Consider the following 27343-nt stretch of genomic DNA (forward strand, 5'->3'; position numbering starts at 1 on the left):
AAAATTTGCAAGTTACGAGCAGGAATCGATCCTAGAGTACAAAATCTGCAGTCTCCTGCCCTAACCACTGCACTGGACCACCGAGGATTCGCTGCAGGACATCGGAAAAATAGAAGCTAACCGTTAACCCTAATCACTAGCGTTTACCTTTTCAAAAACTTAGAAAAATGGCGACCAGACTCGGGAAGTATTTGTGGCTGCTTTTGGGAAGAATGAAAGCTTGTATCGACGAATTTCAACCAAATACAAGTCAAGCAAATTATTTTGAAGGATTCTGGAGGATAACAAGCAAAACAAACACGAAAATGGAGGTGAGAAAACAGTAAGAATCCTTGCGTGCCAATCGCCGATTCGTTTAAGTCTGCAGCACGTGTTGTTGAAACGTAATGAATTCCTTCCCGCTTGACCTTCGCTTAGCTTTTTGCCTTCAAATCCTTGCTTATTTTGATGAATTATATCAGCAAATTCATGTTTGCTTGTCTTTAACTCGATATTTTGGGCCGTCGATAAAACCCGGAACACGGAACATGCCGGAACATTCCGGAACATCCCGGAACATCCCGGAACATGAAAAAATAAAAATAATTTTCATGAAAAAAAAGTATATATAATAAAATAATAATAATAAAATAATTTTTGTAAAAATTAATAATAACGTAAAATAACAAAAAAAAGAAAACGAAAAATAATGAAGTAATCAAGAAAGAGAAACTGGTATCCTCTCTGAGTATGAGAAAATAATATTTTGTCGCAACAAATTAAATTTTGTTGAGGGTTCATGCAAATGACAGTAATGAGTGAAGGCTTGCATCTAAATTCGAAATATATTAAAATGGGTCGCGAAGTCCAAAGCGACGAGCCCCTAAGCTCTTCTTACGGTCGCAAAGCCGCAAATGGATAACCGTTAAACCGCATGGCAAACATTCACAAGAGGTGGCTGTGTGACGAAAGCTTTGGATACCCTCTCCTCGAGACCCATTTTAATATATTTTGAATTCAGAAGCAAACCTTCACTCATTACTGTCATTTGAATGGAGCCTCACTCGCCCAAAAATTCATTGCGACAAAATATTGTTTTCTCATACTCGGAGATGATACCAGTTTCTTTTTCTTTGTTTGTTTGTTTGTTTCTTTATTTTTCGTTTTTGTGTTAAGTTGTGTTATGTTATCTATTTTGTTATTAGAAATTTTTGCAAAAATTGTTTTCTATCTATTGTTCTTTTTATTATTTATTATTATTATTATTAATATTATTATTTAATTAATTATTTATTTTTTCATAAAAAATATTTTAATTTTTTCACGTTCCGGGATGTTCCACTATGTTCCGGAATGTTCCGGAATGTTCCGGGATGTTCCATGTTCCGGATTTTATCGACGCCCGATATTTTGATGGAAACCTAAAAACAAAGCGTGTAAGGAAAACACTTGAGCACGAGGGACGCCAAAGTATAGAATTTCATTATGTTAATTATGATAATCCAATAAGCATAATTTGATAGCGTAATCTGATAGCGTCACTAAATATTTGAAGAAAATTCCAAGTCGCTCTATATTTTCGAACAATTTTCGGGTTGTTTTGCTTAGATCTTGAAAAACATATTTGTTACTACCATATTACGCAAAATAGACACATTTCCCGGCAGAATGACATTCTTTATAAATTTGAAGAATTTTTATGCAGAAATATGCCTTGTTAATTTTTTTGGGAATATTATGGGTTTCCTAAGACCGAAATATTTTTTTCTGAAAGTTTAATTTTCGCCCTTTCCAATGAGGTATAGTTTTATATGGAACTGTAAATAACAACAGAGATATAATTTTTTTAAAGTTGCATGGTAAAAAATACTGAAATAACCCTCCAAAGACAATGGGATTTATATAAATTATGTAATATATATAGGCCAATTTCGCGCGCTCGTGAAGCTACGTATAGAATATCAGTTAAACCACCTACGGCACAAAGCAGCTAACACGTTGTCAAAATGTTTGGTCAGGGCTGAAAAATCCTCGTACATAAGCACTTGTCCCTTGTTACCAGCCATTTCGTTCATCTTAAGTTTGTATTCTTCAGCCTTCCAATTTTTGCCGAGTATTCCAACGACAGTGATGCTAACATCTTCGTCCTGCGAAACAAACAAAACGCAAAGATTAAATTTGCAGCTATAGTCAAACCAGAAATCAAGACTAACTTGATAATAAAGCTTTTGGGTGGAGAGAAGGGGATGAGAGAGATCGTGACAAGAAGAGTTTTTAAATGCTTTTATTTTATGGCTACAATAGTACGCACGCTCTCACTGGCTGCTAAGCGAGTTTTATTTTCTAGTAATGACCGGGAATTACTTGCTAGGTGTCCAACTTGATAGTACACATCCTTATGGACATCTCTGTTATGGTCAATTGACAGCTGTCAAAAAGGGTATCCGCTGACCAGTTATTGGTTTTAATTGATCGCAGGCTTATAATGAAAAGGCCATATCACTATCACTCGGTCAATACATCAATGCAAGGCCTCAGTCTGAGATTTCCTTGTACTGAACTCACTCTCGGTTAATACGTAGTATTTTAATAAGAGACAAACATCACCCCTAAATAATTAGAGGTTCTGGTTTGACATCATTCTTGGGTTGGTTTCACCCTCATATTCAATTCCTGCTCTTTCTCCAGGATTCTATACTGATCAATTTGTTTTAAAAAGCACAATCTTAAACTGGAAATAGGAGCCAAAGAAACAGATTAGAAACAAAATTTGGAGTACATTAGAAAAACAGCGCAACAACTAACTAACAACTGTGGCCCATAAAGATAAAAAGCATTGCAGTTATGCAGTCGATTATAGATAACAGAAATCTTGTATAGACCATCTGTTTGTGTATAAAGTTCCGATATGATAGGTTTAGCTTTGTAAGGAAAATTCCCAAATAATATGCCCAACTGAGGCCTACTCTGGGACCTTAACTCGCCGCGAGATTGTGCGAGCTAATGCGAGTTTAGGCGAGTTAAGGCGAGATAAGGAAAAATTGAGCTCGCCTATCAGTTGCGAGTTTGTGCGAGTTAAGGCGAGTTAAGGGAAAATGATCCATCTTATGTTGAGGTTGTAAGGCTTAAAACTTATAATATGCTTTATGTCTGGGTTATGGTTGCCAGTCTGACTACAATGTAGGCCATACAGGATGTCACTTTGAACCAATGTACAGATCTTCTAGTACGAGGTAAATATTTATAAGAATTATTTATAAGAATTATTTATAAGAAATATGGACTGCAATCAGTATGTGGACTATTTAAAGAATTCTCGATTCTGGCTACATCCTAGCCTTTCATTGATGATTGTCAGCTGGAATCGTCATTAAGCTTCATCAGATTATAAAATGATACGTATGCTACTACTCTTCATATGTCATAAACAGCTTGCATGCATTATATTTGCAAAGTAATTAAACTTTCCATTACAAGTAAACTTTTTTTGTAAATCATTAACCAGCATAAAACTAAAAATTTGATATTCTGGTATTATGTTTTTGTATTTCACTCTAAATTCGAGATTTCTTATTTTAAGCCAAAAATTAGAAACAAATCATAGGAGAATATTTTTTTCTTCAATTAAGAGATTCAAAGCAATCTTGAATTTAGAGTGTTTCTTTGTCTTGCATAGAAGTGTAAGACTAAAACTTAAACTATTTTATGAAAACTTTTTCGTGGATTCACTGTTTGTGCTTTTAGTTAATGTCACTTACTTTGTGGACCAAAACACAAACAGTGAATGTGGGATTTGTTAGACACTGTGCCTCTGGAATTTCTGCCATGCTTAGCATTGAAGCCTTTTCGTTAGGCAACGAGTTAGTGCATGTTCAGGCTGTTCCTGGTAGTTCCATTGACAGTCCGGTTGTGACTCCACCAGTCCAGTTGTGACTCCAAGGCATGACAATGTTAAGTAAGAAAAACCTCATCGAATCTTTAGTGGTGAAATACCCTTACCACAGAGGCTATTGGAAATTCCAGAAGGATGGGATTGGTCAATTACATAATTTTTTAAAGGTAAAAACCGTGTTTTCCTTAAAAATCACTATGTTTTAAACTTTTGAAATTTGTATTCGTCTTCCCTTTATGGAGTAATTGTGAAATTACACTGAGAGTAGGATGAGATATTAAAATTGGTATCCACTTGGCAGTGGCGAGATTGGGCGAGTTTGTGCGAGATGATGCGAGTTTAGGCGAGTTAAGGCGAGATAAGGAAATTTGAACATAATCTCAAGTTGCGAGTTAGGGCGAGTTAAGGCGAGTTAAGGTCCCAGAGTAGGCCTCAACTGAAATGGCCGCCTTATATAATTATGTGTTCGGAGAGGCTTTATTCGTGACTTAAAAGACTTACCTCCAGTTTTTTTGTGCTCTCTGAAAAGTTTTGGAAGGGTAAAATAGTTTGATCTTGTTTTGAGATAAATTGTTTTCCATCAGTAAAGACAAGCAGAACATTTTTTGCATCTGGCCTGTCTCCTCCATCGGTAGTAAACAGCTCTGTTGCTGCCTTGTGTAGAGCAATATCTGATCGAGTTCCCCACTGATTCCTACCAGGAACTAAATGGACTTTCTCCTTGATCAGCTGTTTAAAAGCAGCCTGTTTATTGTAGTACAGCTGCGTTGCAAAATTGTTGTGGATTTTGACTTCACGATCGAACGTAATAAAACCATAGTGGTTTCCTCCATCAGAGACTGGGTAATTGTCTATCAGCTTGCTAGCCAATTCGTACAGGGTCGTTCTTTGCTTTTCTTGCATGCTTAATGAAGTGTCAGCTAGAAAAGCTATATCCAACTTCTCAGTACAGTTACCTAAATTGAAAGAACACAAATATTTGAAAACTTAGTATATAATTGAAATGTGTACGTTGAACAACAAAACGATTTTTAAGAATGTGGAAACCTAAAATCAGCAGTCACACGGGAATGAGATTTTTCAAGAAAAAAAAAATGAATAAGTGTACGCAACAAAGACGTCTTAACGACGATAAGAATTGTTCATTAGCTTTCATTGTTCGGCCGTCAGTAACTCGTTTCACACTTTACATAAATATCTCTTTAAAATCGAAGAACTCCAGCGCTGGTCTTTTATCTTGCGCTCGAAGGAAAACACTTTCCTTTACTAATTCTGTTAACAGCCCTTCAATGCCATTTCTATTACTGCCTATGTTATGGGAAGTAAACAATTAGACTGGGATCTGCAAAATACAGGATACACCTCGACAATGTCAGCGAAAGTAATTATACAACAACGCAAAATTAATTATGAGACGAGCAAATTGAGCGATGCATAGCATTTGACTAAGGGTGTGTTCCTTTCGGCGAATCCAAAAACGGATTTTTGATCCTAGATTTGCCAGATTTCGCGGTCGAAAGGAACGTGAAATCCGAAATTGGATTTGTAACCTTGGTAACCTTTCGCCAACGCGTGCAATATGCACGACAGCCTCTCAAAAAATGACGTGTTTTCTACTGTTTGACAAATTATGCGATTATACCGTGCAGAATTTAGTGGTCGGCAATTCGAATAGCGACGATGGAACATATAAAACAGACAAAAAAAGAATGTCGGCCAGTTTGATCCAGTTCTATAGCTCGGATTTTTTTATGTAACACGATCGAGTGCCTGTCGCGTCTACAAGCGAGTGCGTAGTTAGATAGCAGTTCATTTGTTACTTACTTATTTCTGATTTCAAGCAATCTTTAGAGACAAATGGTTAGTATATGGATATTTTAATGTACCAGGAACAATCTTCTGATGTTTTCAGATGTTTTGTGGCAAATAACAGTAACGAAGAAACTCTACGGCCTCTATGGGAATACTTCAACTGGAAATACCGCTGGATCATCTGACTAGCGGATCCACTGTGAATGGAACAGCGTAGATCACTAATCCGTTAATCTGGATTTGGATTCTTCGGATTTCAAATCCAATGAATCCTTTTTCAAAAAGGATTCACCAGATCAAAAATCCGGATTTGGATTTGCCGAAAGGAACGCGAAATCCGTTCTTAGATCTAAAATCCGTTTTTGGATTCACCGAAAGGAACACACCCTAATAAGAGAAAGCGTGAACTATCGAATGTCATCCAAATTTGAAACTAAGCCTTGATGACGTTAAACTCATTGAGGGGGCTTGAGCCTTTGTTTCTTTCACATGGCCAGCGGTAGAGAGCTTCATGTACAACATATTTTCGGTAAGTAATTGTTATCAAATGGTTAGCATTAGATAACATCGAGTGAAGCCAGATTGGACACCTTATCAATTTTACACAACGGATTATTTTCATAATGGAACGAGACTGGAATGTAGAATGAGACTAGAATAGCTGAAGAAACCAAAACTACAGAGCGCCAGTTATGGAGAGAACACAGTAGAGAGTTAAGCACTGATCTGCAGTGATTAGGGTTAAGCACTGAACAGAAAACGGTTAGCTTTCAAATATTGTTATGGGGTCGGCATATATAAGAACATGTATATTTTAAAAATTACTGGATTTGCCAGCTAGTCCTCGATGGTGTAGTGGATATGGATGTAGGCTATAAAGCAAGTGACCCGGGTTCAAAGCACCACAGTGGAGTTTTTCTATTTCACTTTTATATTACACAGTAAAGTTGGACTTAAGATGTTCTTCATGTAATTTTACTGAAAGAAACAATCTGACTTTAGCCGATGTTACCTAAAGCTAACCTTATCAAATCCGTAAAGGATTTGATACACACCAAAGCCAAGTAGCCTCACATGCAGAATTTCTTAAGGGTTTCGTTACGTCATCACGGGTAAGGAACGTTTGACGAAGCCCTAAGAACGGCGGAACAACTCTGTGTCTCTCAAAAATCAATGCAACTGGTTTGTATGATTACAATGTGAGAGCCCAAGATAGAATAGTATAATAAGTATTATAAGTATTTTGAACTTTTTAGGCAGAACTTTTTCAGAACTACATGTTAAATCATAAGGCGAGATTAAACTGGTAAAATTTTCCTGGGGTGAATTCTCCAGCAACATGATATTAATTTGAGGAGGACTCGGAAAAAAAAATCCGAGTCCCAGATGGGATTTGAACCCACGACCCTGCGTGATCTAGTCGGATGCTCTAACCACTTGAGCTACTGGAGACTCTATGGTGAGCAAGGGCCAATTTGTGGGTCTCGACTGGAACCGCATCACGCGGCTACACAGCCAAGTAATGATAGGCACACAAGAAGTGAAGAACTCACTAACAGCATCGCGCTGTCACCTTAAAGCATATCAAAGATGCGGCCAACCAACCTCCAAAGTGAGTATATTGAAGATGAAACAACAACAACATGATATTAATTTGAGGAGGACTCGGAAAAAAAAATCCGAGTCCCAGATGGGATTTGAACCCACGACCCTCCGTGATCTAGTCGGATGCTCTAACCACTTGAGCTACTGGAGACTCTATGGTGAGCAAGGGCCAATTTGTCGGTCTCGACTGGAACCGCATCACGCGGCTACACAGCCAAGTAATGATAGGCACACAAGAAGTGAAGAACTCACTAACAGCATCGCGCTGTCACCTTAAAGCATATCAAAGATGCGGCCAACCAACCTCCAAAGTCCAGATCTCCAGATCAGCTAACCTCCAGATCAGCTAATTTAAGATAAGACAATGGACACGTGGACAAATGTGACATGGTACCTTGGGTCTTTTTTATACTACTTGTGTCGTAAGCTGATTAGTAGTCACATGCATGAGAAAATGTTTTATCATCTAAATATGGTTTTACTTACCTTGTACTTGACCAACATCTGAAAGAAAACAACCAGACCCAATTGTCAGAGAGTTACTGGCAAAGATGATAGAAATTTATAAGATTAAAGAGATAAGGGCTAAAAAACTACAAGGTTTCATAACGATCGGTTATTTAAACTCTGGCTGGAAGAACCTGAAATAGGAAATCAATAAGATGGATATGGATTCGTTCGACCTTTATAAAACCGTTTACAACCTGTTCTTTCTAGTGTTATGATTTTTTTCTGGTAGCACAGTGGAACATCGCCTAAATACCTACGCGTTCAAAAAAACCATCTTGTTGTTAATACTACATTATTTCGACTCAAACGTAAGACACTATCCAGGGGCACCCAACGAGAATGTAGATCAAAACCACTTAAACGTAGCATTGTTAAACGTATTTTAGTATTTAAACGATACATATAGGCATATTTTTATCCCCTAAAAATTTTTCATCTGTTCGGATTTCCTAGCTGAAAGTCTAGTGATCCGAAAATTATAGGGATCAAAACTTACCTTGTCGAAAATTTCAGCCACAAAAAAGGCTCCCGAAAATTCTAGGTGACCTTTTAAGGGTAAAAATCGGTTAAAAATGGGCAATTATACCATTTTTTAGATGTTCGAAAATCCTAGGAGAGGCAGGCAAGCAAGAAGTTTTACAACAAACGTTCCGAAAATTCTAGATCTCAAATTGTCTTCCGAACAGATATTTTCCGAAAATTGTCGTTGGGTGCCCCTGACTATCTGAGACAGTCGTTAATACGACCACGTTTTACAGTTCCTCGGCGGTTCTTTTCACAGACAATTGAATCCTGAACTTCAAATTCACCTAAAATACCTTGGCGTGTTCTTTCTTCCGGGATTAATGAAATGTTTGGGTAGTTATACATAACTATGAGAATAAGCCAATTCTCCGTATAATAACTGGGAAAAGATTCCCGGAAAAGATGCTTCTACGTGTACTGATTTCCAAGCTCAGTAAAGAGGTAGACATACTTACGTAAAGACAAGCCCAAAATGATCACAGCCAAAATCCACAAAGTATTCATTGCATCTGCAACTGGAAAATGAGATACAAACAAAGTCATTTTTGAAAATGAAAATTTGTGCTGACTAAAAAAAACCTCCTTTTGATAAAAATACAACAACAGAGCAAACATCTATTTATTTGATATGAAAACCGTTTCCAATTATCAGACGATTCCCACAGCGGAGCAGCGCAATTCTAGGTGGGTAGCAATACAGAAATAAACGGGGCTAGCTCAAAAAATAAATAAAAGAAAAGCGAAACAAGGAAACTCTAGTAAAAGTAATAGAATAAAGTGCATATGACGGTTGTTAAGTGATGGTAATGGGTCTCAGAGAGGTTAGTTCATGTCAGCAAAGCTCTCCATGTAAACGATGGACAACGCCTTCTTGCAACACACAGGCTCTGTCGTTGAAGTTATATGTCGCCCGTCCTCGTCTTGCAGTCCCTAATAATACTTAAAGTGGTAGCTGAGTATCCGGCGCCTTTAAGAAACAAGAATTGGTACCAAGGGTACCTCACCTCATGAGATTAAGGAAACCATAATCTCAATGGATTAGTGGCTATAATGACTTGCTAGGCCCCTGACGAACTGTTCATTTGTTGGGTGGACGGAACTATGACTTTTACAAGCAAAATCAGACAGGAAGCCTATATTGCGACATCGGTTGACCTAAAAACTGAAATTAAGGTTGGACGCTGAAACTCAAGAACAATGTTTTTACTTGGTAAGACAGCTCACACAACAACCGATATGTATCGTTATTGTCTTGTATCGTTAAAGTCTTAATGATGCTGACAGTTTCGATGACTGTCAGCCATCTTTATCAAAACTAGAAAATCGTCAAAGGTGTCAGAAGCCTTAAATAGCCTTCTGTAGGTGTTAATTATTGCGATAAACGAGCAAAGTCACTCTGTAGACTCCACCCCCTCCCCCACCCTGGTTGGGGCGTGGAGATCACTTGTGTCCATATGGGAGAAAGCTGATAGGCTCCCTCGTCCCTGTTCATAGTTAATATTCATCTATTCGTCCCGTTCGATGCAAATATTATTCTCCTCATAGTTTTAGCTTACTAACGAATAAATTAAACAAACAGGTTGCGCTAAAAATTAGTAGAAACATCGGGATATTATCTAAATTAAGACATTTTGTTCCTGCTAAGACACTTTTCGGGATTTACAATTCTTTAATCTTCCCTTATCTTTCTTATGGCCTCGTTGCCTGGGGCCAGGCTGCAAAAACTCATTTGGAGAAACTCCTTACATTACAAAAGAGCGCTGTGCGCCTAATTAACTTCGCATCTTTCCGCTCTCATGCCGTCCCTTACTTTCTTCACTCTAATATTATGCCTATTACAATGCTCTATTATAAGCTTTCTTCGATGTTAATGTTTGATGTTTACAATAACACTGCCCCTCATAATATTTCACATCTCTTTATTCCTACTCACACAGGACGAAATTTCAAGAATCCGTAAATGGAAACTTAACGTAAACACGTAAAACCGTTGCGGAAACATGACAGTAATCACCTGTTTCCGTTAGCGGATACATTACGTTTACCCGTGTTTCCGTCGCTGCGGTTCCGGCGGAATCGTACCACTTTTTTAGACGTTTCCGTCAAATTTCCGTCTAAGGAAACACGTGTTTCCGAAGCATAAATGCGTGGCATCCTTGCGGAAACACGCGAAAACGTTCCGGAAACAAGTCAATTTCATGTTTCCGTCAACGTAATCGGATGTAACTATTGCGGAAACACGAGTTTACGAGTCGGAAACTGGTGTTTTCAAGTTATTTCCATCGTGGAAAAAGCGCTTTTCACCATGCTGGGGTGGTTTTCCCGCCATCTATAGTAACAAAAACCCATTCTCTCGACATTTTTATTGCACAAAATAATACCAAAGCAATCTTTCCAAGTACTTTCTTTATTCTCCTTGCTTCCTAAATTGACAATCAGGTCTTCTTATAGTATTTATTTATTACATTGCTTAAGTTAAATTACATTTTAAGTGTGAGTGCCTATTCACACTAGCAATGAACAAGAATATTAAGAGGCTTCCTTTAAGAAATCATCTAGACATATTCTGTAGGACAACGTAGTGTTTTTTTTTTTGGTAAAGAAAATGCCAAATCTGTTAACAAATTAATATCCTTTATAGCAGATAGTGATAAACACTTTCATGTGCAGCTTATGGCTAGTGATAGTTTTGCTTGTCTATAATATTTCAACAAAGTGGAATATGATTTGTCGGGTGAATGTACATTGTAGTCCTGAGCAGGACTGTTGTTGAGAGCGACTAACGTTTTGACAACAAGGTGATCATCATTTTCATGGGCATTGTCAAAACATCAGTTCCTGTCAACAGTCCCACTTAGTACTATACTAACCTGTATGATCATATACCACTTACTTATATGACCATTCTACTTCAGGATAATATTATATTGTGTCAGGAAATATTCTTACTCTTCTGACATGGTGGTCTAAACTACACAATTTTCTGTGACCAGTGCAAAGATTCAAATGCAAAAAAATACATCAACAAACAAATTATGGCTAAAGTTTTACATAATACAAGTCCGCTAAAACCGTTTATGTGTTTCATGTATACATTTTAGGTCACTTGTATGCTGAAGTCATTACTTAGAGTCTTTACCCATACACAAAATGCTCGACTTGTAGAGTTATGAAGAAGATACATGCATGAAGCCAACTTCATCAGGAAGCACAAACCATAATAATTCTTGGTGATTTATGCAGTCATAGCATTATTTTAAGCTTGAAAAAGTTGGCCAAGTTTCAATCCATGATCATCTTTGTCATGCATAGCAAGAGGTGATGGGAAACAGTCCCAATGCCTCAATTAAAACTGCACCATTATTAATTTTTTGGAACTTAATTTACGCCAAGACACATTTAAGCCTCTCAAAGAACAAAACATAGCACAAGCTAGCCCTTTTAAAGCAATATAAAATGCCTTTCTGGAAAAGATGTTCACAAAGTTCTAATAATTATTATTGTTAAAAATGATTATGTGTTATTGATCAACATTCAGTCAAGATGGCTGGATATTCGCCAAGCTCTTTTTTGCGAGGCCAATACCCAGCTATCTTCACCAAACAAGCTTGATTGGTTTGCCCACTTGTGCAGCCAATTAGAACGCAGGATTTGCTTTAACTTGCCCGCTCACGGATTCAAACATAAAATTTTAATAAATAATTATGCTTTACTGACCGGGTGTGAGGTTAAGCAACGTGCAAAGAAAGTCAGTTTTACAGCCTGCCATTTGGGCAAGCTGTAGCTAGCACGTACTAGCCCACAAGTCATTTCAACCAGCCCCAAAACCTTTTTTGATTAACAGTATTGATTACCATCCCTCTATAATTTGAATTTCCCCAAAAAACAGCACTTGCCCGTCGGGCAAGTTAAGAACAAACATCACTAGCCCGATAGCAAAATCCACTAGTCCCGGGCTATCGGACAGGACTTTCTTTGCACGCTGTTAAGATGACTGAATATTTGTACCTTTATTGACCCTGCCTTCCTCTTGCAAGGCTGTGCTCTAAGAAAAATTGAAGGCAGCCCAGCACTCTGAACTTATGAAATCCAGTGTGCTCAGCAAATGATTTCTGTGAAAAAGCAAAGATTTTCCAGTCGCCCGAGAACAAAAGTTACAGATGCAGGCGCCACGGCCACAGAGCACAGCCTGGTCTTGGTCAACAAAAATGCAAAACTGAATGAGGCCAATATTCAGCCACCTTGAACGAACAAGCTTGGTCAATAAAATAATGAATTATTACATGGCCAAGAAGAGAACTTTTACTTGCTTGACCAACGTGCGAAATCCCAAGTGGGAAAAATGGGCTCATCTTGCCTGCTTGGGTAGCCAATTAGAATGCAAGGTCCGCTTCATCTTGCCCACTTGAGGTAGCAGTTGGACATTTTTTGTCTTTAGCATGGAAGTAGTATTTCAAGATTAACATATCAGAACTTGACTAAGCATAAAGCACAGTAACTTGAGACTGAAATTAAGTTCCATGATCCAGCCTGCTTGCTTTGAGAGAACGTTCCGCACCAACATCACATACAAAGGTGATCTGCCTGTTGTATGAAAAACAAAACAAAGTGCTTTTTAAGTAAAACACAGAGGCTATTCCCCAGGCTATCAAGGGGGGGGGGGGGGGGGATGGAAAACCTTTTAGCAGTAAGATAACTTTACTAATGAGATTAAAACATACGAAATGAGTAATACATGTATACATATTATAATTTACTGACCGCTTACTTTGACAACTCAGCCGTCTACTTTTAAACTCTCTGACAACCCTGATTCATCACATTACATTTACATACATACAGTTGTGTTTCATAGTAATAGCTAGTACATTATGTTGCCTGTAACCTGCAACTTTAAGACTGTGGACTAGGGGTTACATGTAAATGTAAACAGAGGCTGTCTATGATCCCAGTACCAGTAACAAAAAGCCTATTTTTCAAGGGCACAACCTCCCTCAGGTTGCACATTATCATCTACACATACAGGGTCAATACAAGGGAAGGCAGGGGAAAGTAACAAGGTCTGGGTGCAAGAAATGATGTTCTCACAACTTGTAAAGCGATCACCCTGGTGGGCAACAGATAATTTATTGCAGTAAATGTATACTTCTGGTGTACAATGTATTACACAAAACAAAATTCCCATCAAACTCCCCCGAACAAAACAGTTTGGCTATCAAACAATATCAAACCATCTTTTTTGAGAGTTTGATGCCTGAACAAAATCGAAACAAACCAAAATAATATTATTATATTGGAAAAAAAAAATGTGAAAACTGAGTCAACTCAACAAGCCAAGGAAATCTGACAAGTGCTAGTGGATTCAGAATATGCTACAATTGAGGCCAGTTAAAGAGTGAGGAGTAATAATTGATATGATTCCCAAGATGATTTCAACTTGCAGATTTAAAGACTTTTTCCTTGGTAAACAAAATAAATGTATTGACATTTTCACAGAAAATGTTTATTTTAGAATTTAACTCTGAAATGGAAATAACAAAAGAAGCAGGACCTTACATCAAATTGACTGCTTTCACACTAGATCAATACTTAAAACACTTGCCATCAATTGTTTGGAACTGAAACGTTTGATTTTGTTCCTTTTGAGTATTCCTTATGTGGGTTCCACTTTGTTTGATAACCCAACTCAATGTTTGACTGACTTTAAATTAAAAATCAAATGATCCATTCAATTTTTTCTTGTGAGTGGGTTTTGTTGAATGGCTGAGCTACATCAAACTCTTTCATGCGAAAGAGTTTGATCTAGTTTGAAAGCCAAACATTCATTGTGATATGCTAGATATACATGTACATGTATTTCCTAAAGTAAATATTTTAGCAGTGAGAGGCAAACCGACAGTTAAGAAATCAGTTATTGACAAAAATATCATACCTCCTTGTTTTTCTCACATGTTGTAATGATATTGTTTCTTGGTATTCAAGTTGCAAGGGAAACTAAAAAACAAGTGACAGTCACTGCAACCATGTAACGTCTTTAACTGACAACAATGTACACTGAGCTACGAGTGTGGATATCAGATTACTATAGTTATGATGCTGATAAAAAACACTGGAGAAAGTGTCAAATTTAGTCGAACTAAGTATACTATTCTATAGAGCTTATAAATACAATCTTATAATTTTGAATAAGCAAATTCACTTCTCAGCATTTCACTCTGTTTATTACAGTCAGTTCAACAACTTAAATTCAGAGTTAAAATTCAATAAACCTAGTAAACAAAGCAAAACTATTCCTGAAAGCTCCTGCAGTTCCTTGAATTATAATTGAAATGACTTTAAAGTGCCTGTGTCACAGTTGTGTGGTAAACTGTTGTTCACTTTGTCTATATTGCCAATAATGTGTCCCTACGCTGTAATATGCTGTCTGAAAAGCGGCATTATATTATCAATACACTTGTGAATAACCAAACTATAATAAAGAGAAATTGTCCCACCTTCAATTTCCCTTTTTCAGTTTTTATAATGTATCTCAAAACCACCAATCTTTGGTTATTCAGACAATGATCAGTAAACAAATCTGCTGGTTGCTTTGCAAGTTATGGGAACATTGTTTGGATTTCAAGAGAACTTATTTAAGGAGTACCTCCCTTCCCCCTGGTTAATATGATGCTTGCATAGGGTAATACAGGATAAACAAAAGTGGTTTTACTAGTTTAACTCCACTGCTGGTTTTGCTGTCCACTGAAATGAAGACTTAAAGGGGCTGTGTCATAATATTTAGTATTGTCTGGATCACTCTGTTACAGTCAATTTCACATTATTTACCACACCACATTGCAGAGTTTGTTGGGAAATTGGGTAGCCAATTACATAGCAAGTTAGGGAATCAAATTGTGAACTTCAAGACATAGTTGTCAACTTTGGTGTGACTGAACTTCAAAAGTTTGCTCAACAGTAACTTCACTTCCCAGTTGTTTTAATCACTGAGCTCTTGTCAAAGAAGTGCTTATTCCTGGGATCACATAGCCTGCAAAAACATCCGTTTCTCCTCGCTCTTCGCCGCTGGGGACATTTTGCGAGGAGGAACATCTGCGACTCAGTGACAGAAATTCCATACTGATGACGTAAAATCTGTCCGGAATCCGGTCAGAAGCGCTGATTGGTCCACAGAGTAGTTACTATATTTTGATTTCAGCAAACTGTAATTAAGAGTTTTGGTGTCTGTCTCCAGATTAACTGTCTGGTAAAAAGGCCCATACCAAGCATTTTCAATTAAGGACTCCTTGTTTTCTAACTGGGACTCACTGGTTATGGACAGGGACTCTTGACTATTCACAAGATGAGTCCCAGGACTCACCATATACTATTTGTCACAAAATCACTGGAACCATCTAACCATTTTTCTACAATCATTTCACAGACCTCACAGCGCAGCGCCTTGCCCTGTTTAGTAAAAGGATTCAGGTTCATTATGTTGCAGTTTCCTGCTTGGGAAATTACTGTACTTATCAATCACAGCTTTGCGTCAACAAATATGACTCCCAAGCATTATATCAAATGTTACAGACCACAAAAATGAAATATGGAAAACTGTTAAGCTTACCTCGTCTTACTATCTGTATTCTCCGTCACAATCCTCCGCCTTGGATAGCCTTAGCACGGTAAAACACTCCAACTTTTAAATCATACTTGCGCATCACGAGGTTTTTGTCTCACATTCTGCTCAACTGTGTCAGAACGTGGGAAGCGATCGATTGCTGACGGCCGATCTGTCGCTTAATATACATAACAACCCTTAGATGTCTTGTGGTGTTATCAGAAAGCAAAAATATACCGATTCCACGCTCCTAGAACCTGCAGAAGCTAGCGAATTTGAAGCCGTTGCAATCACTTTCAAAATGGACGCCAAAAAGAATGACCGCAATGAGCATGAGCAAAAGAAACGTCCGCTGACCAGCACTCCGCTCTGTTCTAGGCCCCATTCTCTCTAGTTTTCTCCGTCTAAGAGCATTTTATTTTTACGCCGGTACTGATTGACATCAATCTGGCAAATATCGAAAGCTGTTAGTAAGCTCTGCGATTTTTATCAATTAGAATCGAAAGCAATGGCAACCTCGCACACTTCACAGTCTTTGCATCAATGCAACGCGCGCGAGTAATGCACGATAACCGTTTAATGGCCCAATCTCGAGAGTAAATTTACCTTTATTCACCTTGATTGTACGCAAAGGAAAAGTTTCAGAAACATTTATCCCGCGATCTTGGACATGGGTTAAAAAAAAAAGAAAAAAATGCGTCACCTGAAACGTAACGGAAACAAGAAAGAACGGAAATGTGATAACAGAAATGTGGCGGAAACATGATCGTTCGTTTCCGACGCGGAAACATGACGGAAACGCGTCCCGTCCATGGAAAACTAGATCACCATGTTTCCGCAGCGCGGAAACAAGACGGATATAAGCAACGTCCCGTTTCCGTCGAGTTTACAAAATACGGAAACACGTTATTTCGTCCTGTGTCAACAAATTCACTCTTACAGCACTCGCTCCTCTTCTTCTGGAAATTATTACATTAGCCACTCTAGACTAAATCAGAAAAATGATTCGCTGACCTAAAAAGGATAATCTCCGATTTTAAAAATATTAGCCACCGCTTATCTAAATAGCTGCCTCGATTTTCTTATCTCAATTTCTCTCGTGACTGACCATTTTTATTATAAATATGGTACTTTTTCACTTCAACTATTCGTTATAAATCTTAAGCCGTCTACACACCACCTGCCTCGATTAGCCTTGCTATTTGCAGGTGGTGTGATATTTGTATATTTAATGTAAGAAATAAAGATGTTGTTGTTGTAGTAGTAGTCTTCGGTTTAATACATATGCTGTCCTGGATCCATCTCTTAAACTTGTCGCTTTCCTGCTCAACTATTTCACTTGCTTCCCAATTCATAATATGACTGTTCTGACAGACGTGGTCTGTTATGGCTGGTTTATGGTGCTCATTGGTAAAAGCTCTGCGGGTGGATCTTGTGAAATTCCTATCAGAGATCTTTTCTGCTTCCTTTCTGTGTTCTGTGATCCTGGTTCCCATGGCCAGCTGTCTCCCTGCTTCACCGCCTTTTCACATTGGTTGCATGGAATCTTGTACACCACTCCAGCCTTTTTTTCCTGATCAACTTTGTCCTTCGGGTGAACTAAAACCTGTCTGAGGGTGGTTTGAGGTTTAACCACTGCGGCTACCCTGTGTTTAGTGAATATAAGTTGTATTTTCTCCGTGAATTAGTGGATATATGGGACAGTCACCACTCCTCTTGACTTTTCTTGTGCTTTATCTTTCTTGGATTTATCTTTTCTAATAGCTTTCCTGTTCATTTGCTCTTTCACTCTCTTTATCGCCCAATCCGGGTAACTACATGTATGGAGGGCTGTTCTTATGTGCTCTTCCTCTTGTTTACGGTCTTCTTCTTCCGTGACAATGCTTTCACTTCTTTCCAATAACCTCCGTATGACAGCAAGTTTATGCTGAAGCGGATGATGCGATTGAAACGACAGGTACTGGTCTGTGTGTGTGGCTTTCCTGTAAATCAGTAGTTTGATGGATCCGTCCTCCCTCCTGGTGATAAGGGTATCCAGAAACGGGATCTGGCCATTTTTTCTCTGGTTCGTCCCTGAATTTGATGCTGTTTGTTTTGTCTATTCCGCTGAGATGACCTGTCAGTGCCTTCACCTTTCCCCTCTCAATGATTTCTAGGATGTTATCCACATATCTTTTCAATAGCTTAGGTTTACAGTCCATGGGAGCAGTGGCGATGGCCTTTTGTTCTAGCCACTCCATAAAGCAGTTAGCCAGGATCGGCGATACTGGGCTGCCCATGGCTGTGCAGAACTTCTGTTTGAATAATTGTCCTCTGAAACTGAAGTATGTGGTGGTGGCATAGCCTGAACTTTATCCAATTACTTCGAGTCGTTATTACTCCCTCAGTTGTTGAGAGGAGAAAACGACTCGAAGCAATCGGGTGAATTTTAGGCTAGTGGTGGCAAGAAATTCTGTGAGATCCATTATATCATCTACCTCTAGGTTTGATGTATTTTAACCAATTGATCTTATGTAATGCACAATAGGTCTCAGAGGGTTGTTAGCCTTGCGAATTTCTGGTGTGCAGTACAATCTGGGTGTGGCCTCAGATGTAGGATACAAGTATTTGTACTGATCTTCTCTTACCTTATCTCCTTTTTTAACTTGGTGAGTTTTTCGATCAGCTTTCTCTTATAAGAACTGGTTAGCCTGCAGTTTCTCATAAGTGTGAACGTCATTCAACATGGTGTTGACTTTTTCCTCATACTCGGTCTTATGCACGACTACTGTGGCTCTTCCCTTGTCTGCTGGTAGTATCATGGTGGAATCCTCCTGTTTCAGTGACCGAAGGGCCGTTTTTTTTCTGCTCTAGAAATGTTGCTCTTCGGGATCTTTGATGACTTGATCGCTCCGACTATTTCTGTTCTCAGTTGGGTTGCTTCGTTCGTAGCGAGCGACTTGCATGCCAGTTCCGTAGCTACCATGATGTCATTTGTGGGAATGCGGTGCGGTGTTATTGCAAAGTTTAAACCTTTCGACAGAACAGGTCTAGTTTGATCCTGTTTGAGTTGTATTTGGAAAGATTTACAACCCACCGTTTTATCTGTGTACCACTAAGATCTGGTTCCAAAGGTTTATTTTTTCACTGACTTTGAGATTAAGCTTGCAAGCTTATCTTGCTGTCTACATTTTGCTTGTTTACGCACACTCTCGGGAACTCTTGTTAGGCGCGCGTTTAATTGTTGTTGGACGTCGCTTGGGAATCGCTCCGCTAAACACCGCTTCTTGTCTTGTAAATGACTTATTTTCTGGTTTGTTGGCCGAATCCTCTCTCGAAGAAGGTTCTTTCTGGCTTTCTCTACAATGTTTCTTACTTTGTCGGAATTAATAGGGCACTTTAAGCGAAGACTTGGAGGAATGACACATTCGCCTTTACATCGTTTGACGTGTGGTATTTTCCGCTTTTCGGACAATCTTGATGGTCCCCTGTCCGTAGTTAGTTCGTAAATTCTTGAACAAATTCATCTGGCTAGTAAAGTAAGTATCATATTTAAATGTTCTCAAAACATAGCCATGGAAAGTCTTAATGATGCTGACAGTTTCGATGACAGCTTTCTCCCATATGGACACCAGTGATCTCCATCCCCCCAACCAGGAGGGGGGGGAGGGGAGGGGGCTTGTTTTCGTATTTTTAAAACTCAGATGTGAAAGCCGGTGGCCAGGCTTTGGATGACGGAAGACACCATCGTCTACTCGAGCACGGAAGACAATGTACATCAGAGTGATGTTGCAATAGTCATGTTTGCCATGTTTAGATAGTTGGAGGCCAAGCAGCGACAGAATGACAACATCCATTTTCTACTCACATTCATTTCATGAAGAACTCAATGATCCTGGTGCATATACCAACTAATGATGAGGAAAAAGAAGAGAAGGACAAATTCTACCAGCAGTTGCAAAATATTTTGGATGAAACACCAAGGTATGATATACTTTTGGGTTCTCTAGGCGCCTGGAATGCAGAAGTTCTTGACCAACAACAAGTTGGAGATCAAGAAGGAGTTGTGGGAAAGTATGGCTTACAAGGACAGAAAAAAGAGAGTAGTTTGTCAGTTTACCATTAAGTCCAATGTTATGTCAAGTGTTGCTGTAAGAATGAGAACCCTGGAAAACGACTTATTACTTTTAACAGTTGGAAATAATTGGACGTCTTCCGACACCAGAGCATAACACGAACATTTACTCAAGACCTATTGGCTAACGCCCTTGACAATGCAACCGAGAAAGTTAGGCGAAGTGTACGCATGATTGGAACCAAAATATTAGATAGCAGCAATTCCACAGCGACAAACCGTTGAGTGGTGCCCGATCACGCCGTTGTAGACCTGGATCAGTACCAACCTCGTTCCCAGGGTTCTCTCCTACCCGCCCTACGGAGCGAGAGAGAGAGAGAGACACTGGAAAAGGCTGGTCACGTGTCTCTCAGAATCTGGGAGATTACAAATAAACGATTTCGAGGAGGGGCAGGTGAGTGTGAGATTTGTCTCTACAGAGCGCAGACAGGTCAGTGCAGCCATGAAACTGTATACCTGACTTGATCTTAAACGCCGAAAACAGTAATGCACAAAATCTTTGAAAGCGAAAGCGTAACTTCCTGCAGAATATCTGGATGTTAATCGGATGTTTATCAGCGATGCTTTCATTTGGCACATGCAACGGAAATTGCGGAGGATTCACCGTTTGTGCAGCCAAAAATAATTTAGGTATCCTGGTAGTTGCCCCAGCAGGGATTTCGCCCAGAAGGCGAAATCCCGAGGAGGCACTTTAGTAACTTGCGCGTATGATATTAAGGAAAGTACTTACAGTTGAAATATACAGTCATACAGTCAATATAGAAAAAATCTCGATTTGCTTCAACAGTGGCCGCGAGGAATCGGTAGGTAATGATGACGTTTCTATTGTTTGTGCTCGCAAGTACGAAATGATTACGATGACGTAAAGACAGAACATCCCCAAGGGACCGCTTAGGTAGATTTTGTGACATTTATTGTCCAGTCATACTTCGACACTCTTTTGCGTTACGTGTTATCAGTGACATTCTGTGGAGCAGTTGTTTCAGTGAAAGTTATGGACCAAAATTGTAACGACACTCGTTAAGAGCAGAAGAAGTTATAAGGTGCGTATAACTGTGTATATATAAGCACTTGGAGAGTTTGCCAGACACGAGTTCACAAATCTTTCATTGCATGGAAACCTTGCCAGACACTCTTTCTCTCTCTTTGACCGGAATAAGACCCAGCCCCAAACAAGCAAGACGAGTGAACAACTGCTAGGTTCTCACTAGCAGAACGATGGACGATTACAGAAATTCGCCGACAATCAAATTCTGTGCTGACTTATTCCCTGCTCACCGATGTCCTCCGCTATAAAGTTTTAAATAAGACTAGAATGCGCGAGTGTGAATTGATCAAACGTCCTTTTAATTTCTAAGGCTTCCTTTCCGGCAAATAAAATGAACTGAATGTAAAAAGTGAAAGAGAAATAGCGAAAAATTCAACTTCTAATTAAATCTTTTCTTATGGTTTAGAATAAACTCTTCTCGAAACTGAAAATGTTTTGATCAAAGCTGTGTAACTCGACCTCTTATCTTTCTCGGCCAAGAATTAAGTAAATATATATCTCCAATTCAAAGGGGACAGAAAGCAAATTCTTGTTGCTCGAAATATTTATATGTCGTAACTGTTCATCCATCGAGAGAAATGGCCATTGTTCTCGGGAAATTTACTTACAGTCGGTGAAAGGTCTGTCATATCGCTTATTGTTATTCTAGAATGCTGAACAGGAGTGATCTTTTTCATTGGTTACCATGAAGTAGGATGCCTAAAATGTGTGCAATTTTACAATTGGTTTCGGATCCATTTAACCCAAGCCGAAATTAAAAAAAATAAGAGTGCAACCATATTGCTTTTTCCTCCTCTCTTCTTTCTTCCTCCTCGCTTCTTTCTACTTTTCGTTTGCTTTTCCTTTGCTAGTGTGAATTTTGAGCTTATCACGCGCAGAAAAACCTGCCTTTTGGCCCTCCGCTTTCTCACTCAAGAATGCAATGGCGGCAAAGTGTGCTATCTATGGTTCGTTTGTAAAAGATCGGCGAGATATATTAAGACACAGTAGTACGTATCAGTTAAACGCAAGGTATGATTCCGAAAATACCAACGAACGTAAAGTTCTTATAGTCTCATCTCTTGGGGCAGAACAGGTTCGTTTTTGGAAAATTAAACCGTGAGGAATCCTTCACAGCTAGGTCGGGGGAAACCAAGTTTAAATTTATTAAGTTCATAAAAAGTGTTGGCAATTGTCGAGAAAGAAGAAACAAAATCCTGACTTCCTGACGAGATTTTTTTTTCAGTGAACTCCCGCATCAGTCGCGCCATAGGCGCGTGTTGCGTCTGGCAGGATGCTACGGTTAATAGGTGGTGACATTTTTCAACAAAAATTTTCTAGAATGTCTACGGCATGATGTAAGCTCATTTCGGTTGTTTAAAAATGGCATTTTTGGTTAACATAGAATAAAATATTTTTCTCATAAACACAAATCACATTTCTTAGTCAATTTGAATAAGATCGAGCGTGTTTCAAGTTTTATTTTACATCATTTGATGTTGTATTGAATGTTTTCATCTTTCAAGTTCCACACATGTTTGCTAAGTTCAGTTGAGTTTCTTTACCGTTCATTGCGAAATGAGCTTGTGTGATTCCTTGAACTGTGTCGCAAAGTCCGATGTAGGTTTCCTTAGTTCTTTGTGAAGTGACTTGAGCTTTAATTTGTAAATTATGCTTTCTACGTTACAGTTTCCATCCATGGGGCATGTGTTTGGTTTTCGGCAACGTAGAAAGCATAATTTACTAAGCAGAAGGGCACTCCACTAGGTGCACAATTCACTGTGTCGGAAGTGCATTTTGGTTAGGCTTTGTACCGTCAAAACGTTGCTATCCCTCCCCTTCCATCTTCCTTTGAATACATGTACACCCAGGCAAACCCACAATTTATTGGCACTTTTGCCACAATTCATTTGGCACTTTCCCCACCGATGAATCAAAGACTGGTTTTGAAGATCATTTTATCGCCCTTTAAAACCCGGAAAAGAAAGTTAAAACAAAATATTGGTATAAAAAATTGTTTTCTTGTTCTTCGATTCAGTGAAATAAGCTCTCAAAACAATGATGCAAAAGCAGTTGAGTTAAGGATGCAAAATGATTGGGGAGAGTTCATCAGCTAGATTTGCAAACAGGCACATTGCCTGAACCTTTAAAAAGGATGCAAAAGCACTATAGAGTTGAGGATGCAAAACTGATTACACAATTTTCATCAGCTAGATTTGCAAACGCGCCAGAGTGACTGAACATTTCATTTTTCGTCATTTGAATCATAAATAAGTCTATCCTATCTAATAAAAGCGATGACAGGCTCTGAGAACTTGTTTCGGACAGAAAACTAAAAAAAAATCCTTCTGTATTAGTAACAAGTTATTTGCAACTAGCTCAGTCGAGTAGGCTTGGGATCGGAATCAAACTCTACTCAACATGAGAGTAGATATCTCATAGAAACTAAATAACGGACTTCTTTATTCTTGATCCGTGTACGTGATAATTTAGTTGCTTCCTCCTACATTATAGATTTTAGAAATGAGAGTTGTCACTGTCACGCCCAAAACCGATGATGGTGACGTGTACGTGTAGATATGTCGTTATAACGTTTTCACTATGAGGCCAAAATCCTATGATGAGACCATCCATTTCAAAGATTTTTCTGCTGTCTCTCTAAAGCAATAGAATAAAAGCATGGAAATGATTGCGGAGTTTTCATCAGATAGATTTCCAAACACGCCAGCCTTAAACCATAGAATTCGGGAATCCGGAATGAAATAAGACTGTTATTTAGAAAAAAAACAAAAGAATAAAGAAAATAATAAAAACCCATGCTCTCAATTCATTTTCCATAATTTGATCATTTAAAATTAAGTAAAGAGTCACAGGTTGATTCGTAAACAACAAAGCCAAGGACATAAAAATTTCGTCGCCGAAAAACAAAGCAAATCTAGCACGGAAACAAATACTTGGTGTATGAGTAGGTGCCTGAATAACCTGCATGGAAAAAATCATCTCTTTCTCAACCGCTTACCTGGTTTAATAATCTAAAATTTTAAATTTTAGATCTTCACTGATCCAGTGTCGTCTTTTTTCAATTCCTGACTCAGTAAAGCTACACTAGAAGCTGACACAATACACTGAGTGTGTTTAAAAACGATATTCATCGAACGTAAAGTTAACGCATTTCAGAATTAATAAATTAAGACCTTTCAAAACTTTTGTTAACACAGCTTTATCCAAGGAAATATTTGGTTAGAAATAGTCACGGAACGTATTGGATATTAATTTGACAGTTAATATTGTGCATGAGTACCGTTTTAACAGCCGGCTACCCTAAACGCGTAGACCTGATAAATTTGCCTTTAAAGAATTCTCAAAACAACTTCAGCCTTCTCCTCAAAAGGCATTCCCCTCTCGCCCCTGCTACGACAGATTTTTATCCGGGAACCCCATTAAAAAAAGCAACCTTTCCAAATATCTATTTTATTCGAAATATGGTAGACGAGGAACCACGTACCACTCAATTATCATGCAGTATTTATTTACTTATTGATTTATTCATTCATTCATTCATTTATGATAGTTGATCTTAGTATGGAGAGGACAAAACAGTAGCCGAGCAGTGATTAAAACGCACGAGGACATTATCACAAAAACGATCCTTCAAGCAGTTTTTATCGGCCAAGGATTAAGTAAATATATATCTCCAATTCAAAGGGGACAGACAGCAAATTCTTGTTGCTCGAAATATTTATATGTCGTAACTGTTCATCCATCGAGAGAAATGGCCATTGTTCTCGGGAAATTTACTTACAGTCGGTGAAAGGTCTTTCATATCGCTTATTGTTATTCTAAAATGCTGAAAAGGAGTGATCTTTTTCATTGGTTACCAGGATGCCTAAATTGTGTGCAATTTTACAATTGGTTGCGGATCCATTTAACCCGAGCCGAAATTTAAAAAAAATAAGAGTGCAACCATATTGCTTTATTTTCCTCCTCTCCTCTTTGTTTCTCCTTGGTTCTTTCTACTTTTGCTTTGCTTTTCCTTTGCTAGTGTGATTTTTGAGCTTATCGGGCGCAGAAAAACCCTGCCTTTTGGCCCCCGCTTTCTCACTCAAGAATGCAATGGCGGCAAAGTGTGCTATCTATGGTTCGTTTGTAAAAGATCGGCGAGATATATTAAGACACAGTAGTACGTATCAGTTAAACGCAAGGTATGATTCCGAAAATACCAACGAAAGTAAAGTTCTTATAGTCTCATCTCTTGGGGCAGAACAGGTTCGTTTTTGGAAAATTAAACCGTGAGGAATCTCTCACAGCTAGCTCAAGTGGGACCAAGTTTAAATTTATTAAGTTCATAAAAGATGTTGGCAATTGTCGAGAAAGAAACAAAATCCTGACGAGATTTTTTTTCAGTGAACTTCCGCATCATGCAGTCACGCCAAAGGCGCGTGTTTCGTCTGGCAGGATGCTACGGTTAATAGGTGGTGACATTTTTCAACAAAAATTTTCTAGAATGTCTACAGCATGATGTAAGCTCATTTCGGTTGTTTAAAGATGACATTTTTGGTCAACATAGAATAGAATATTTTTCCCATAAACACAAATCACATTTCCTTGTCAATTTGAATAAGATCGAGCGTGTTTTATTTTACACCATTTGATGTTGTATCAGGGGCACCCAACGAGAATATAGTTCAAAACCACTTAAACATAACATTGTTAAACGTATTTTAGTATTTAAACGGTAGATATAGGCATATTTTTATCCGGTAAAAATTTTTCATCTGTTCGGATTTCCTAGCTGAAAGTCTAGTGATCCGAAAATCATAGGGATCAAAACTTACCTCTTCGAAAATTTCCGCCAGAAAAAAGGCTCTCAAAAATTCTAGCTGACCTTTTTACGGTAAAAATCCGTTAAAAATGGGCAGTTATACCATTTTTTAGGTGTTCGAAAATCCTAGGAGAGGCAGGCAAGCAAGAAATTTTACAAGAAATGTTCCGAAAATTCTAGATCTCAAATCGTCTTCCGAACAGATATTTTCCGAAGATTGACGTTGGGTGCCCCTGTTGTATTGAATGTTTTCATCTTTCAAGTTTCACACATGTTTGCTAAGTTCAGTTGAGTTTTTATACCGTTCATTGCGAAATGAGCTTGTGTGATTCCTTGAACTGTACGTGTGTCGCAAAGTCCGATGTAGGTTTCCTTAGTTGTTTGTGAAGTGACTTCAATTTTGTAAATTACGCGTTCTACGTTACAGTTTCCATCCATGGGGCATGTGTTTGGTTTTCGGCAATGTAGAAAGCATAATTTACCAAGTAGAAGGGCACGTCCACAAACAACTAAGGAAACCTACTTCGGACTTTGCAACACTTCATTAAAGTTAAGGTATAAGAATCACACAAGCTCATTTGGCAATGAACGGTGTGGAAACGCAACTAGGATTCTTTCAAAACGATTTTGAGCAAAAGTCGCTTTTTTAGTAGCTCGCACTGTGTCGGAAGTGCATTTTGGTTAGGCTTTTTATCGTCAAAACGTTGCTATACCTTCCCTCCCCTCTTCCTTTGAATACATGTACATCCAGGCAAACCCACAATTTATTGGCACTTTTGCCACCATTCATTTGGCACTTTCCACACTGATGGATCAAAGACTGATTTTGAAGATCATTTTATCGCCCTTTAAAACCCGGAAAAGAATGTTAAAACAAAATATTGGTAGAAAAAATTGTTTTGTTGTTCTTCGATTCATTGGAAGCTTAATAAAAAAGCTTCCACTGAGGATGGGTGGAAAATAGAGAAAGTAATTTTTGGCTTTCTCAAGTTGACCGACTAATTGTTAAAAATTGCTGGACAGCGTTAGACTCACAGGTTGATTCGTAAACAACAAAGCCAAGGACATGAAGATTTCGTCGCCGAAAACAAAGCAAATCTAGCACGGAAAGAAATACTTGGTGCATGAGTAGGTGCCTGAATAACCTGCATGGAAAAATCATCTCTTTCTCAACCGCTTACCTGGTTTAATAATCTAAAATTTTAAATTTTAGATCTTCACTGATCCAGTGTCTTCTTTTTTCAATTCCTGACTCAGTAAAGCTACACTAGAGGCAGACACAACACACTGAGTGTGTTTAAAAACGTCATTCATCGAACGTAAAGTTAACGCATTTCAGAATTATAAAATTAAGGCCTTTCAATCCAAGGAAATATTTGGTTAGAAATAGTCACGGAACGTATTGGATATTAATTGAGCAGTAAATATTGTGCACGAGTACCGTTTTAACAGCCGGCTAC

General features: G+C 38.4%; 1 protein-coding gene across 1 annotated transcript in view; it reads right to left on the reverse strand.

Annotated features, from left to right (window-relative positions):
• The window catches only part of LOC140949820 (uncharacterized), a 40408-nt gene extending 16203 nt beyond the window's left edge, over positions 1-24205 (reverse strand). Inside the window, exons 1-5 of the mRNA XM_073398956.1 lie at positions 24081-24205; positions 8779-8832; positions 7775-7792; positions 4373-4827; positions 1958-2126 (exon numbers count right to left, since the gene is read on the reverse strand). Of these exons, the coding sequence (XP_073255057.1) occupies positions 1958-2126; positions 4373-4827; positions 7775-7792; positions 8779-8827 (691 nt within the window). The 5' untranslated portion in view covers positions 8828-8832; positions 24081-24205. The remainder of the gene's footprint in view (positions 1-1957; positions 2127-4372; positions 4828-7774; positions 7793-8778; positions 8833-24080) is intronic.
• Between the last annotated feature and the right edge of the window lie 3138 nt (positions 24206-27343).

This window comes from Porites lutea, chromosome 10 (genome assembly GCF_958299795.1).
Source record: "Porites lutea chromosome 10, jaPorLute2.1, whole genome shotgun sequence".
In the NCBI taxonomy this organism is placed as follows: domain Eukaryota; kingdom Metazoa; phylum Cnidaria; class Anthozoa; order Scleractinia; family Poritidae; genus Porites; species Porites lutea.